We start from the raw sequence: 12,222 nt of genomic DNA, 5'->3' as shown, positions 1-12,222 counted from the left end.
GGGTCCTCCTCTTTCACCCATCTCCATATATAGATACAGGTTTATAAAAATGAGTTTTAACTACAGAATTAACACCTGAGCTCATTCACCTTTGAAAATGTGAGAACATTACAGATAAAGCTGTGTTTGATCTCCCTATCCATCTCTGTCTCTTTCATCTCTCTTCACAAGTTGCCACCGTTATGAACTGGGCACTTTCATGTCCTAGGAAAAGTTTTACTTTATGTGGTTTTTTGGTATGTGTTTAAAAAAATCCACATAGCATCAAACTCCATGACCTGTTGTGCAACTTCCTTTATTCACCTAACCGTGTGTTTATGATCTGTCCACATTGATGTATCTAGATCTGACTTTTCCTTTTCATTATGATTTGGTAGGTATTCATCGCTTAAATGATTTTACCCCATTTGATTTAGTCAACATGCTACTGATTGATATTTAGGTTGTTTCCAGTTTTTGCTTTAACAAACAATGCTGTGGTAAACATCTTGTGTTCCTGTAATTTTTTTTTTTTCTTCTTTAGCCAAGATAGGGCTTCCCTGGTGAATCAGGTGGTAAAGAGTCCACCTGCAACGTGGGAGACCTGGGTTTGATCTCTGGGTTGGGAAGATCCCTGGAGGAGGGCATGGCAACCCATTCCAGTATTCTTGCCTAGAGAATCCCCATGGACAGGGGTGGGCTACAGTTCGCGGGGTTGCAGAGTCAGACATAACCAAGAGACTAAGTACAGCACAGCACAGCACCCAAAGGTGAACTGCCGACTTGCAGGGTGGGTGGTTTTAATTCTGAGAGATAACAGCAGAATTCTTCCTACTTAAGGGGGAGTAGCAGATACTTGTCTGACTTCCTTCTTTCTTGGCAGGACAGATGCTAGAGGGTGTAGGCCTGAGAGTCAACAAATCTCATTCCAGACCTGCCCCCGCCACTACCAGGCTGTGTGCTGTTAGACTTTCTGTTTCTCCCTCTGGGCCTCAGTTTCCCCATCTGTAAGGAGGAGGTTGGACCAAATGCTCTCTCTCTCCCTCTAAAGTTCCTTTAGGTTCTACGAGTCCATGATAGGAGGATCGTACCTGAGGGGTCCCCAGCCGCTCTATCAGAGGGACCAGGTGAAGTGGGGCATACTTGGCTTCCAGGCGTTTCATCCGGACCTCCAGACGCTCACCCTCTGCAAAAGGAATGGTAGGCAGAGAATGAGATTCAGGGCACACCAGGGGAAATGGGGAAGAAAGAGCTCTCAGAGGACTTGGTGATATACTTGCAACTCCAGCACTTGGAAGGAACATGTAGAACTGTTTTCCTTGGTTCTGACAAGTGTGTTCAGGACTCACTATAAGGAAACATGTTGTTTTATCTTTGTCCAGTGGAATCATCTACCTCATGGGGTGGTGAGTTACTCATCACTTGAAGGATGTAGACTAACCTAGACAGCAACATACTAGGGATGTTCTAGAAGACCCAAGGAACAGGCCTGGAGCATCATTTCCAATTCCAGCATTAACAGCTGCCTAAGGCTTTAACCTTATTCTTTTCTGACTGCAGATTTGAGTTTACTGAGATTAAGTGAGCATAAGGTTCAAATTCAAATGGCTATCTTTTTTAATTAATTTATTTTTTAATTGAAGGATAATTGCTTTAGAGAATTGTGTTTTCTGCCAAATATCACCATGGATCAGCCACAGGTATACATATGTCCTCTCCCTCTTGAAACTCTCTCCCTCTCGCTCCCCACCCCACCCTTCTAGGTTGTTACAGAGCCCCGGTTTGAGTTTCCTGAGTCACATAGCAAATTCCCACTGGCGATCTATTTTACATATGGTAATGCAAGTATTTAGCTGCTTTCAGAGGTTTCTTACCTTTGATGTAGACTCTAGGCAAGATGTTTTGGAAGGGTGCAGCATGAAGCAAATCACAGACTTCCTCCTGAGACTGCAAACAGAGAGAGAACTTTCATTTTAAATCAGGAAGAATTTTCTCACTAAAGGTTTGAACACTGGAGTCAGTTAGACCTGAGTTCAAACCCTGACTCCTCTACTTAACTAGTTGTAGGATCTTAAGCACATCGCTTAACCTCTCTGAGCCTATTTATTTACCTGAAAAATGAGGATGAGAACAATACCTATTTTAATGAGTAGGACTGAGAGAAAGTATAGCCTCCTAGCACAGACCTGGACATACTGAGGGTGTAGTACATTTTCATTACAGTCTTACAAGGAATTTGGTGAAGAATTCAAAGTTGCAGTGGGATCAGATAGGAATGATGGACCCAGATTATGTTCAACTGGTTGGTGGTGAGCTCAGGCGCATGGGCTCAAGGCAGGTAGCCAATCCTATTGGGCAGGATGCCTCAGTGTGAAGGCCTGGGTCTGGTGGGTTTTCTCCATCTTGACTCCAGTGGGTGAGAGAAGAGGGACTAGGGCCCAGACAGACAGGTTCTCATGGGGACTCTTTATGCATAAAAGTAAGCTTAAAAGCAAACATATACTATGACGATTAGGGGCAGGCAGGCCTGGAAAGTGAAGTGAAGTTGCTCAGTTGTGTCTGACTCTTTGCAACCCCATGGAGTGTAAGCCTGCCAGGCTCCTCTGTCCAAGGGATTTTTCCAGGCAAGGATACAGGAGTGGGTTGCCATTTCCTTCTCCGAGGGCCTGGAAGATATGGTCTAATGGGCTTACTGTTTGTCCCAGGGCCAGTTCATGATCACTGGATTTCAGATCAGAGGGTATGGAGGGGACCTAGACAAGCCACCCTCCATGGGCCTTGGTTTCTTTTCTTTAAACTGTGGGGATTCGAATTAGGTAAAATCCAGCCTTCATTCAACTCTGATATTCTTGGATTCTAAGCACCTGAGAAAATCAGAATCATGAGTACCTTTGGCTTTCTTTACCAGGCACGGGTGGAACATGGCCATCCTGGCAATCTAGCAGGCCAGCTAGCTGCTCAAGAGAGAAACTCCTAAACTCCCTTCAGTTTTTGAAGTGAGGATAACAGATGGAGGACAATTGAACTCTCAGAGGAATCTGCCTGATCTGGGTGTAATTCTCAGTTTCTTAGCCAGAGGGGGAAGTTTCCTTCCTTTCTTAACTAACTTCCAAACCAGAAAATTAAGCAACTTGGTCTTCCTTGCTATGTCTAAGCTTAGATCCTTTGATTCATTATATAATCTGAAAATCTGGCTATTGATTATTCAGGCTGATTCACTGGGGGAAAAAAACAATAAAATTGCTAAACCTCTGTCCAGGCCAGATCAGAAAAAAAAAAAAAAGAGAGAGAGAGAGAGAGAGAGAGAGAGAGAGGACACAAATTACCAGCATAAGAAATGAAACAGGGACAGCTTTTAGTTTCATGTATATTTCCCTATAGTTTTTCTGCATTCAATGTTACTGATTTCTGTTCATATCTTTATTATGCCCATCCTTCTGCTTATTTTGGATTTGTTTTTCTTTCTCCAGTTTCTTACAGTGGAAGCCTACATTACTGATTGAACACCTTACTCTATCTTAACATAACATTCAGGGTCTTCTTTGATAACTCTGATAATCAAGATCTCAGTGCTTCTGGAGGTAGCCCAATCCATTTTCAAACTCTAATGGTTAGAGTTTTAAACCAAAGCAACTTCCCAGTAGTTTCGATTCAATATGCTTGTTCTGCTCTTTAGAGTATTACTGAATGTGTTTTTCTAGCCTATATCTTCAGCCCCTCTTTCATTTTTTTCCTCCTTTCAGGGCCAAGCAGCTTATAGGAGCCTTTTACCTCTCTCTCCATTTCCTAGTCTTCACTTCCCTTCACAGCAAACAAAAATATCATAGCCTGCTGTACTTTGTCACGGCCATGGCTCAGGCAGAGATTACTGCTCTGTCACCAAGTGCAGTGGACAACTTTTAGTCCTCCTGATGTGTTAGGCACTATGACAATGAGTTCTGCCGGTGTCCATTATTTCAATTTCTCTTTTTTAGATTCTCTTGCAGGTTTGACTTCTAACCATTCTTTAAATGTTGGTTTTCTCCAAGGTCCCTCTTTTCTTCTCCTCACTTTATTCTACCCTGTTTGTCTCACCTATTCCCAAGTCTACAAGCACTGCCTTTGATTTGTCAACTCTATTTCCAGCCAGATGTCTCTTTCAAGCTCCAGATTTGGATATCTACCTCCTTGCTAGATATTTCCAAAGCGTCACATTTCTAAAGCTGGCCTCCTCCCTTTCTTATCTGAGGTTCTTTTGCTCCTAGAATGGCACAATAACCTCATCTGCCCAAGTCTAAGATCTGGGGCTCATTTTCTCGCTCTTCCTCACCTCCCATGACCAGTAAGTCCTTCTGTCTTGAATTCTTTCCACTTTCTCCACACTGATCACAATACTATGAGCTCATTAAAGGGAGGAATGTTGACTGCCTCTAGTTCTACTTTTTATCTCCAGTGCCCAGGACATAACAGTCTCACAATAATTATTAAATGAGTGCATATTTGTTATAGTATGTTTCTTAGATGAATAAACGAATTTATTTATCCACATGACTATCTTCCAAATATGAGAATACTTTACATACATTTATCCAACAAATATTTATTGAGTACCAGGCATTGTTCTAGGCTTTGCAGATATGATGCTAAACAAGTTAGAGTAGATCTCTGCACTCATGTAAATTCCACTGTAATTGAGAGAGATAAAAACAAGTGAACACCAAAAAGTTTCAGATAGTGGTAAGACACAATAGGGTAATAGGCTAGAGTGACTGGAAGTGGGGAAGGGACTACTTCAGAGAGGAGGCTAGGGAAAAGCTTTTTGAGGGGGGAGTTATCGAAGTAAGGAATGAAAAAAGAGGGAGCCAGCCATGTAGATAAGAGGTGCAAAGGCCCCAGGGCAGAAAGTAAACTAGAGCATAGAGATGCAAGTAATCACAGTACAGTCTGAGTTCCTAATGGTAGGGAAGGATCAGATCATGTGAAGTCTCATAGCATGGGATGAAGCCTGGATTTTACTTCAGGTGCAATGAGAGATTACTCAAGTATTTCAAGCGGAGGGTTGGTATACATACCCCTCCTGCTAAGTTTTTTTCCCTCTTTTTCTCTGCTAAGCTTTATCTTTCTTGCTTTATTTTCTTCCTAAAAATGGCTTTGCTCCTTGAAATGCCTTCTTACTAGAAAAGTTACCCCTTGCATGAACTATCAATTTTCTGTTTTGTTAATGTCAATAAAATTGACCTTAGGAGCCACCTTAGGAGATAGAGAACGGGGAAGAAGGCTCTGGGACCTCAAAACAAGACAAATGCTGCTGCTTTAATTTCACATGAGTTTCCATTTCAATTTCCTTAGGGGAGACAGGAGTGTTCCAGTTACCCTTCTCTGCACCCTGCCTCTCCCTCAGGTTTGCAACATGCAGGACCAGAGGCTGTCTGGGGGTGCTTCCTGTGTGTTCTCTACCTTGTAATGCCATTTGTTAATGAAGGTGAGGAAAGAGAAGGGTGTGCTTTCCTCACAGAGGTGGGAAGGCATTGTCTGGAAGGTTCTCAAGGATGAATTATGTGGTCATTTGCATGATGAGGTGGCTAGATACTCTGCTAGGTGGAAGGTATTTGTTTGGCATTCATGAGCTGAGGCCATCACAGCTGATAAAAATGTTCAGAGCACAAGAGACCTGTGTCGGGGATCCGAACAGGCTTCACAGTAGGCACCGACGCTAACGCTGACCAACTCCCGTCCAATCTCTATTCCAAAGGATCACACTTGGCTTTCCACTCTACTGGGAAACCATCTGGCCCCTGGCCTAGGAAGGCCACCCAGAGTGGGTTTCTTCCCAACTCCTCTCCCCACCAGCTCTTTCTGCACCAGTGGCAGCAGCTTTCTGTTATTTGAATCCACCATTTGCATGCTCATCACTGAATTTCTACCTTCCCTCTGGAATGCTCACTAACCCATCTCCCTGCCCTTTGCTTAGTAAATCCCCACTCTTCTTTCAGATCTCAATGTAAGCATCGTTCCTTCCAGGGAGACTTCTTGGATCCCTCCAAAACCTCTCTGCCCATGGGGTTCCTTTGTTATATGTCCTCAAAGAACCAAGCTCTTTTCCTTTCTAGTGTTTGAACTCAGCCTGTATTGTACATGTCTATATGTAACTATTTGATTAGTATCTACCTCCCTCTACTGGAATGTAACATTCATGAAGGTAGGGACAATGATTATTTTTGACTATATTTTATTACCAGGAGTAAGCACAGTGACTAGCAGATAGCAAATGCTTAATAAGCATGTGGAATAAAAGTTGAAAGTCTGCGGCACATGAGGGAATTTAGACTTAGGACAGAATCTCTCCTATCCTGGGTTTTCTTAACAGGTCTAGATGTTTTCCCTTATCACTATGGGAAGAATTTTTTCTTCAATGTTACTGATTACTCTGTGTGAACACTTCTAAGAAATGCTCCACAGGGCAGGATTTTCAAGTGTTTATTTTCTATTCCTCTTTCTCTTCCCCCCAGTTTTTTCCTACTTGTATGTATTTACTAAATTATTACTACACATTTATTATTTAAAAAAATTAAACTGGAAGAAACTCTGAAAGTACTTTTGAATTTTAAAATAAGGAGCTTTTGGGGTCTTGATTCTAGAATCAGAGGGAAGGAAATAAAATCTTAGCATGGCACTTGGTCCAGCACAGAACAATACTTGCATCGGATTAATAATGTAAAAAGTGTTTGCTTTTGGTTTTTTTCTCCTTTTGTTAGGCTAAAGTTAAGGGGAAAATCACAGATAAAGAGCAAAATACAAATGTTACAGAAAATGCAGCTGTGACAATATAAAAGTAAAAGGGCAGCCGACAGGAAGTAGGAGATAGAAGTCTAGAAGGAAGTGAGGTCTGTTGATTTCCTCATCTTTCATGGAAAGAGTCAAGATACTAAATAATGTTACTGAAAGAAGTGTAAGTATACTATTTCTGATTATGAGATAGGACAATATAAATTAAAAAATGTGACATAACCAAATATTGAGAGGAAGAGAGGGAACAGATATAAATGACCTAAAATTTCATCTTTACAATTAGGGAGTCAATAAGCACTGTTTAAAGTTGCTCATGAAGAAATAGAGGTTAACCTCATATCACCATGCATTATGGAGATAACAACTAGAACTAGAAACAGAAATGACTAAAGCAGGTTGCCTTGGGGATGGAGATGCAGGTGAGGGGAGGTGCAGTGGAGCCAATAAAGCTTTTCATCATAAGCTCATTTATACTATTTATCATGTGCAATTAAGAACAGTTTAAAGGAAACACAATGAAGAGGTTGGATTAAATGGTCTGTAAGGGTCCTTCCCTAGGCTCAGCAGCATGTTCTTTGTACCCAGTTTCTGCTTTACCCCTCCAAACATCCTGTGATGCAGGTCTGATAACCCCTATCCTACGTGCAAGGATGCTGAGACTTTTGGGAGATGGAGTGCCCAACCAGGTCCACACAGTGATAAGGAAGCAGCAGGGCTGATGCTGGGACCCAGGGCTACCTCACTTCCACACCCATTGCTTTTCCATAGCCACCCATGCAGCCAAAGCCTTGGGAAGCTTGAAATACTGCCTCCTGCATTATACATACACTTTATGAAAACCACATTTAATTATTAAAAATAGAGACAGAAGGAAATGACTGTAAAATCTCACTCTTGAGAAGCTTTTTAGCCTCACTCATATCTGATGGTAAAGAATCCACCTACAGTGCAAGAGACCCAGGTTCGATCCCTGGGTTGGGAAGATGGGAAGATCCCCTGGAGAAGGGAATGGCAACCCACTCCAGTATTCTTGCCTGGAGAATCCCATGGACAGAGGGGCCTGGTGAACTACAGTCCATGGGGTGGCAGAGTTGGACACAACTGAGCGACTAACACATTCATATCTGATAAGATCACATCATTCTTTGCTTTATTTACTGGGATTTTGATCTTACCAACTAACATTCTTTCAACTAAACAAACAAACAAAGCTTTGACATATATATGCAGTTTGAAGAAGAATGAAGAGTCTCATGTCATCCTCTAGCTGAAAAAATAGGTGATAACTGACAGTTCTTTCCTAAAATCCAGAGATTACTTCTATACTGAATTTGTGTAAACGATTTCTTTGCAGGCAACTAATTTTTGAAGTTCTGCTGGTGTGATTCCAAGGTGAATAATTGGACTGCTCATGTGCTCAACCTATTCCTATAAATTCCTTCTGCCTGACCCCCTCCCAAACCACACTCTACTTATTCTTGTCCACCCTGCAAAGTTCCATTCAAAGATTCAGCATCTAGGAGTCTTCCAAGCCCCTTCAGTCTCCAGTAGTTTTCTCTTTAAAAACTGATCAGCATGCTTATTCATCCAGGTCCCCACCAAGCTGTTTGTAGGCTGGGCTCTCTAATCCAGCCCTGGCCCAGGGTACTTCTGAGTGAGAATCCGAGCAGTGTCTCATATCCTATGCAAACAGCTAACAAGAGTCTTCTTAGAGGGCCCAACCACACGCAGGACCTGCACTTCACCTGCTCTGAAAGGCCATCAGAGGACTACAGAGAACATGGGTATAATATCTAGAGACCAAATAAGGAGGTGCCAAACTCTCAACACTTTCATTCTGACTAGGATGCAGCCTGAGCAGAAATTAAGTCAATCATTCAGCAAATAGTAGGCATCTGCTATACTACATCGCTCTGTGAGGTGAAGCTACGATAGGAAGTGAGGCAGACCTAATGCATGGTCCTTACCAAGAAGAGGAGGGAGGCGAGTCACATGGGCATTTCTAGTAAGTGCTGTATTGGGGTATGTGGGAGCTGTGGGAATATTAATAGGGGCGACCGATCCAGACTTCTGGGGAGGAAGATGGGGAAGACTTTCTGGAAAAGGAAATGCTGAGATGTGAACCAAGGCTAAGTGTCGGACAGGTAAGATTGAACAGCACCTGCCAAAGGCCCCAAAGCAAGAGGGACTGCAGTGGGACAGGGGCTGACAGTTGATAAGATTGAAGCTTTCAGTGCTGGGGGAAGGTTGCATGAGATAAGGAAAGAGGGCTGAGCAGAATCTTGTAAGCTTTGCTTAGATGTTTGGACGCTATCCTGATGGTTTTAATCAGGGAAGTGGCATGATCCCATGTGTAGTTACACCTTTTGGCTGCAAGAGAGAAAGACAGCATGGTGGGAGGTTGTGGGGTGGGGGAGCAAAAGGGGTGCTGGAATAGGTCAAGCAAGAGATAGCAAGGCCTGGAGTAGTGGCCAAGGAGACAGACTGGGAAGCAGATACCAGAGACCCAAATGCAGACTGGATGTGTCAGCAGAGAGAAAGAAAGGACATGTGTGCTGGGCCACTCACAGGGTCAGAAGACACAGCGAGACTGCAGGCAGGAGGAAGCTGAGAACAGATCCGGGCAAGGTGATTTTCTGTGGACATCCAAGAGAAGATGTCTAAAAGGCAAGCAGACATAAGGCCTAGGGCCCCGTGGAGTCCACAAAGTGGACCTAAACTTGGGAATCATCGACATGAGGATGGAATGGACTCCAGGGGAAAGGAATACACAAATGCAAGGTCTGAGTGGGCATTTCTCCAGGGGACTGGATCTTTCCAGATATTTCAATTTCTCTGACTCTATGAGACCAGAGAAAGCACAGTGGCACTTGTGATGAAGGGGAGACTGATAAATTTTGAGCACATCCACATTTACCAGCACACAACCTGAATAGGGATGGGAGGCCACCTTTCCAGCCAGGTGTGGGGCAGAAGGCACTGAGTGTTACTTCTTTCCTTCCTCCCTTCAGTTCATCAAACATTCACGGAGTGCTTACTGTTTTCTGACCAGAGTGGAGCCTGGATGCTGCAGGAAACATGATGATAGCTAAGACTGGCAAAACTAGCTTTTAATAAAATTTGTAATTTAATGGAGGAAGAGGGTTAAGGACACTTGTGACTGGGAAATAAACAGAATCACTAGGTACAAAAGAAATTGGCAACCAAGGGCTCTGGAGACTCAAAGGAGGGAGAAATAACACCAAGTGTTTTGCAGAGAATAGGCATTTGATAAAGTGTGTGCTGAACATGAGACCTGGCAGGAATGAGGTAATGATGGGCCTGGGAGGATGGGTGGGGAAAGACACAATCACAGACAGGGAAGATGAGATCAGAGATGAGATGACTGGTGTATACAGAGCAGGAGATCATTCGCTTGGTGGGTGAGTGAGGGAGGGGTGGGTTGGTGAGCTGCAGGCAGTCAGATCCCTCTGTATTAGGGGACTTCCAGGGAAGGCAAGTCAAAGCTCCTTGCTGGGCTGTGGGAAGAGGAGGGAAGGGGCTCTAGTAACCTCATTTCATACGAAGCCTCTGGAGAAATATGGACCTAGCCCCAGCAGCTTGGGGGATTTAATCATTTCCCCAGTGGCTCATCCCCTTCATGGATTATAGCCTTGTCATGGCGAAGGGGCTTGTGTAACTCAATGAAGCTATGAGCCATGCTATGCATGGCCACCCAAGATAGACAAAGTTGGCTTAAAACTTGGCATTCAAAGAACTAAGATCATGACACCCAGTTTCATCACTTCAAGGCAAATAGAAGGAGAAAAACTGGAAACAGTGACAGACTATTTTCTTGTGCTCCAGATCACTGCAGATGGTGACTGGAGCCGTGACACTAAAAGACGTTTGCTCCTTGGAAGGAAAGCTATGACAGACAAACAGGGATAGCACTTTTGTCTGTATAGTCAAAGCTACAGTTTTTCCAGGAGTCATGTATGGATGCAAGAGTTGGACCAAAAGAAGGCTGAGTACTAAAGAACTGATGCTTTCAAATCATGGTGATGGAGAACACTTTTTGAGAGGGAGAGAGACTTGCAAGGAGATCAAACCAGTCATCTCCTCTGCCTCTTAATGCTTTTTGGTCTTATTCTGCGTAATGGTCTCTAGACTCAGTGAAACAACTTCTTAATTATAACGTATTGCATATTCTTTTGGATATAGGCAGAGTATAAATAAATATGGTAATACTTCTTATTTAATATGGTCACTGGGCCTATAGGACAATCATTTTCTCCAAAACCAACCTCACCCTGCTCTTTCATTGCACTCCACTAGATGAGTTTTACAGCCTTGGATGGAAAAAGTGGAAAAAAGTTTTTCCTGAGAGGCATCAAGGCAGGAGGATTCCCATGTGACTGTAGCATGTCTCAAATAGGAAACACTGATTTCAAAACTCTAAGTGACCAGTTAGAATCTGCTGGGTGGAAAATGCCCTCACCTTCTGAGTTTCCTGAACTCATCATGAAGTCCAGTGGACTGTGCCACCTAGGACACACCTTCAGATTGCACACCCAAGCTGCTAGGTGTTGGGAGGGAGAGGCTTGGGCTGCAATACAGTCTGCAATGCAACAGCAAAGCCCCAGGGAACTGCGTTCATCGCAAATCACTGAAGTGTGAAATTAGCAAATTCAGGGACTGGGAAAAAATGGAATGAAGTCTGAATTTTAATTGGAATAAAGACCCTTAGTTTTCCTTCCATCACGTTGCCTAGAAATGGAAACAGCTGACTGGCTAATAACATCTAGTTAGCATCCTATGTCTTGCCATATTGTCTTCTTCTATTGACTGTACAACTGACCAAGAGGAAGGGGGCAGTTCAGCTGCCTCCTATATACCAAAGTAGGACAAACTCCATTGCTAGCATGTCAGGACAACTGGGCCATTTCCAGTAGTCTCAGACCACTCTTTCTGGGGGAGAGTGATAAGGATTTATTTTAGGGGAGGGGGTAGATCTCCAGTAGAGATGGCCAAAAAAGGTATCACCCAGGGTTGCTGTGAATGGTTTATGAAGATAGTATACTACCCAAGGATATCCCATCCTAGGGGGTGTCAAACATATGGTAGACATCAGATATGGGCTGTTTATAATGATTTTCCAACAGAGGTATTTTGGTCTCCAAAAAAATCAATATATTAAGTTAATATTGCAAAAGAAGAAAGCATAAGATCTCGAGAAAAGATACCTTTTCATGATTTGCCTGAAGGCAACATACGTGCTAGTGATGGTCCCGGGGTCATCTCAAGTAGCAACCATGACAGAGGCAGTGGGTGCTCCTGGAGAGGATTCTGACATTAGACTTAGCAGGAGGGTCTACAAATATCTGCCTTAGGTTAGAACAGGGCCACTGGCACTTAGGTTACAGACTCATCAACCTTGATTTCCAAGAGCCATCAGCAACAATGACATTTTAATCACTTTCCATGTGCTATTTG

At 43.2% G+C, this 12,222-nt stretch overlaps 1 protein-coding gene across 3 annotated transcripts in view; it reads right to left on the bottom strand.

The window, feature by feature from the left end:
* CYFIP2 (cytoplasmic FMR1 interacting protein 2) overlaps nt 1-12,222 on the bottom strand; it is a 132,178-nt gene that overhangs the window by 13,134 nt on the left and 106,822 nt on the right. For all 3 annotated transcript variants that reach the window (XM_043913407.1, XM_043913406.1, XM_043913408.1), the window contains 2 exons: nt 1,854-1,926; nt 1,071-1,165 (listed from right to left, as the gene is read on the bottom strand). In XM_043913407.1, the coding sequence (XP_043769342.1) occupies nt 1,071-1,165; nt 1,854-1,926 (168 nt within the window). The remainder of the gene's footprint in view (nt 1-1,070; nt 1,166-1,853; nt 1,927-12,222) is intronic.

This window comes from Cervus elaphus, chromosome 9 (genome assembly GCF_910594005.1).
Source record: "Cervus elaphus chromosome 9, mCerEla1.1, whole genome shotgun sequence".
NCBI lineage: Eukaryota > Metazoa > Chordata > Mammalia > Artiodactyla > Cervidae > Cervus > Cervus elaphus.
This window is presented reverse-complemented; position numbering and strand designations above follow the sequence as displayed.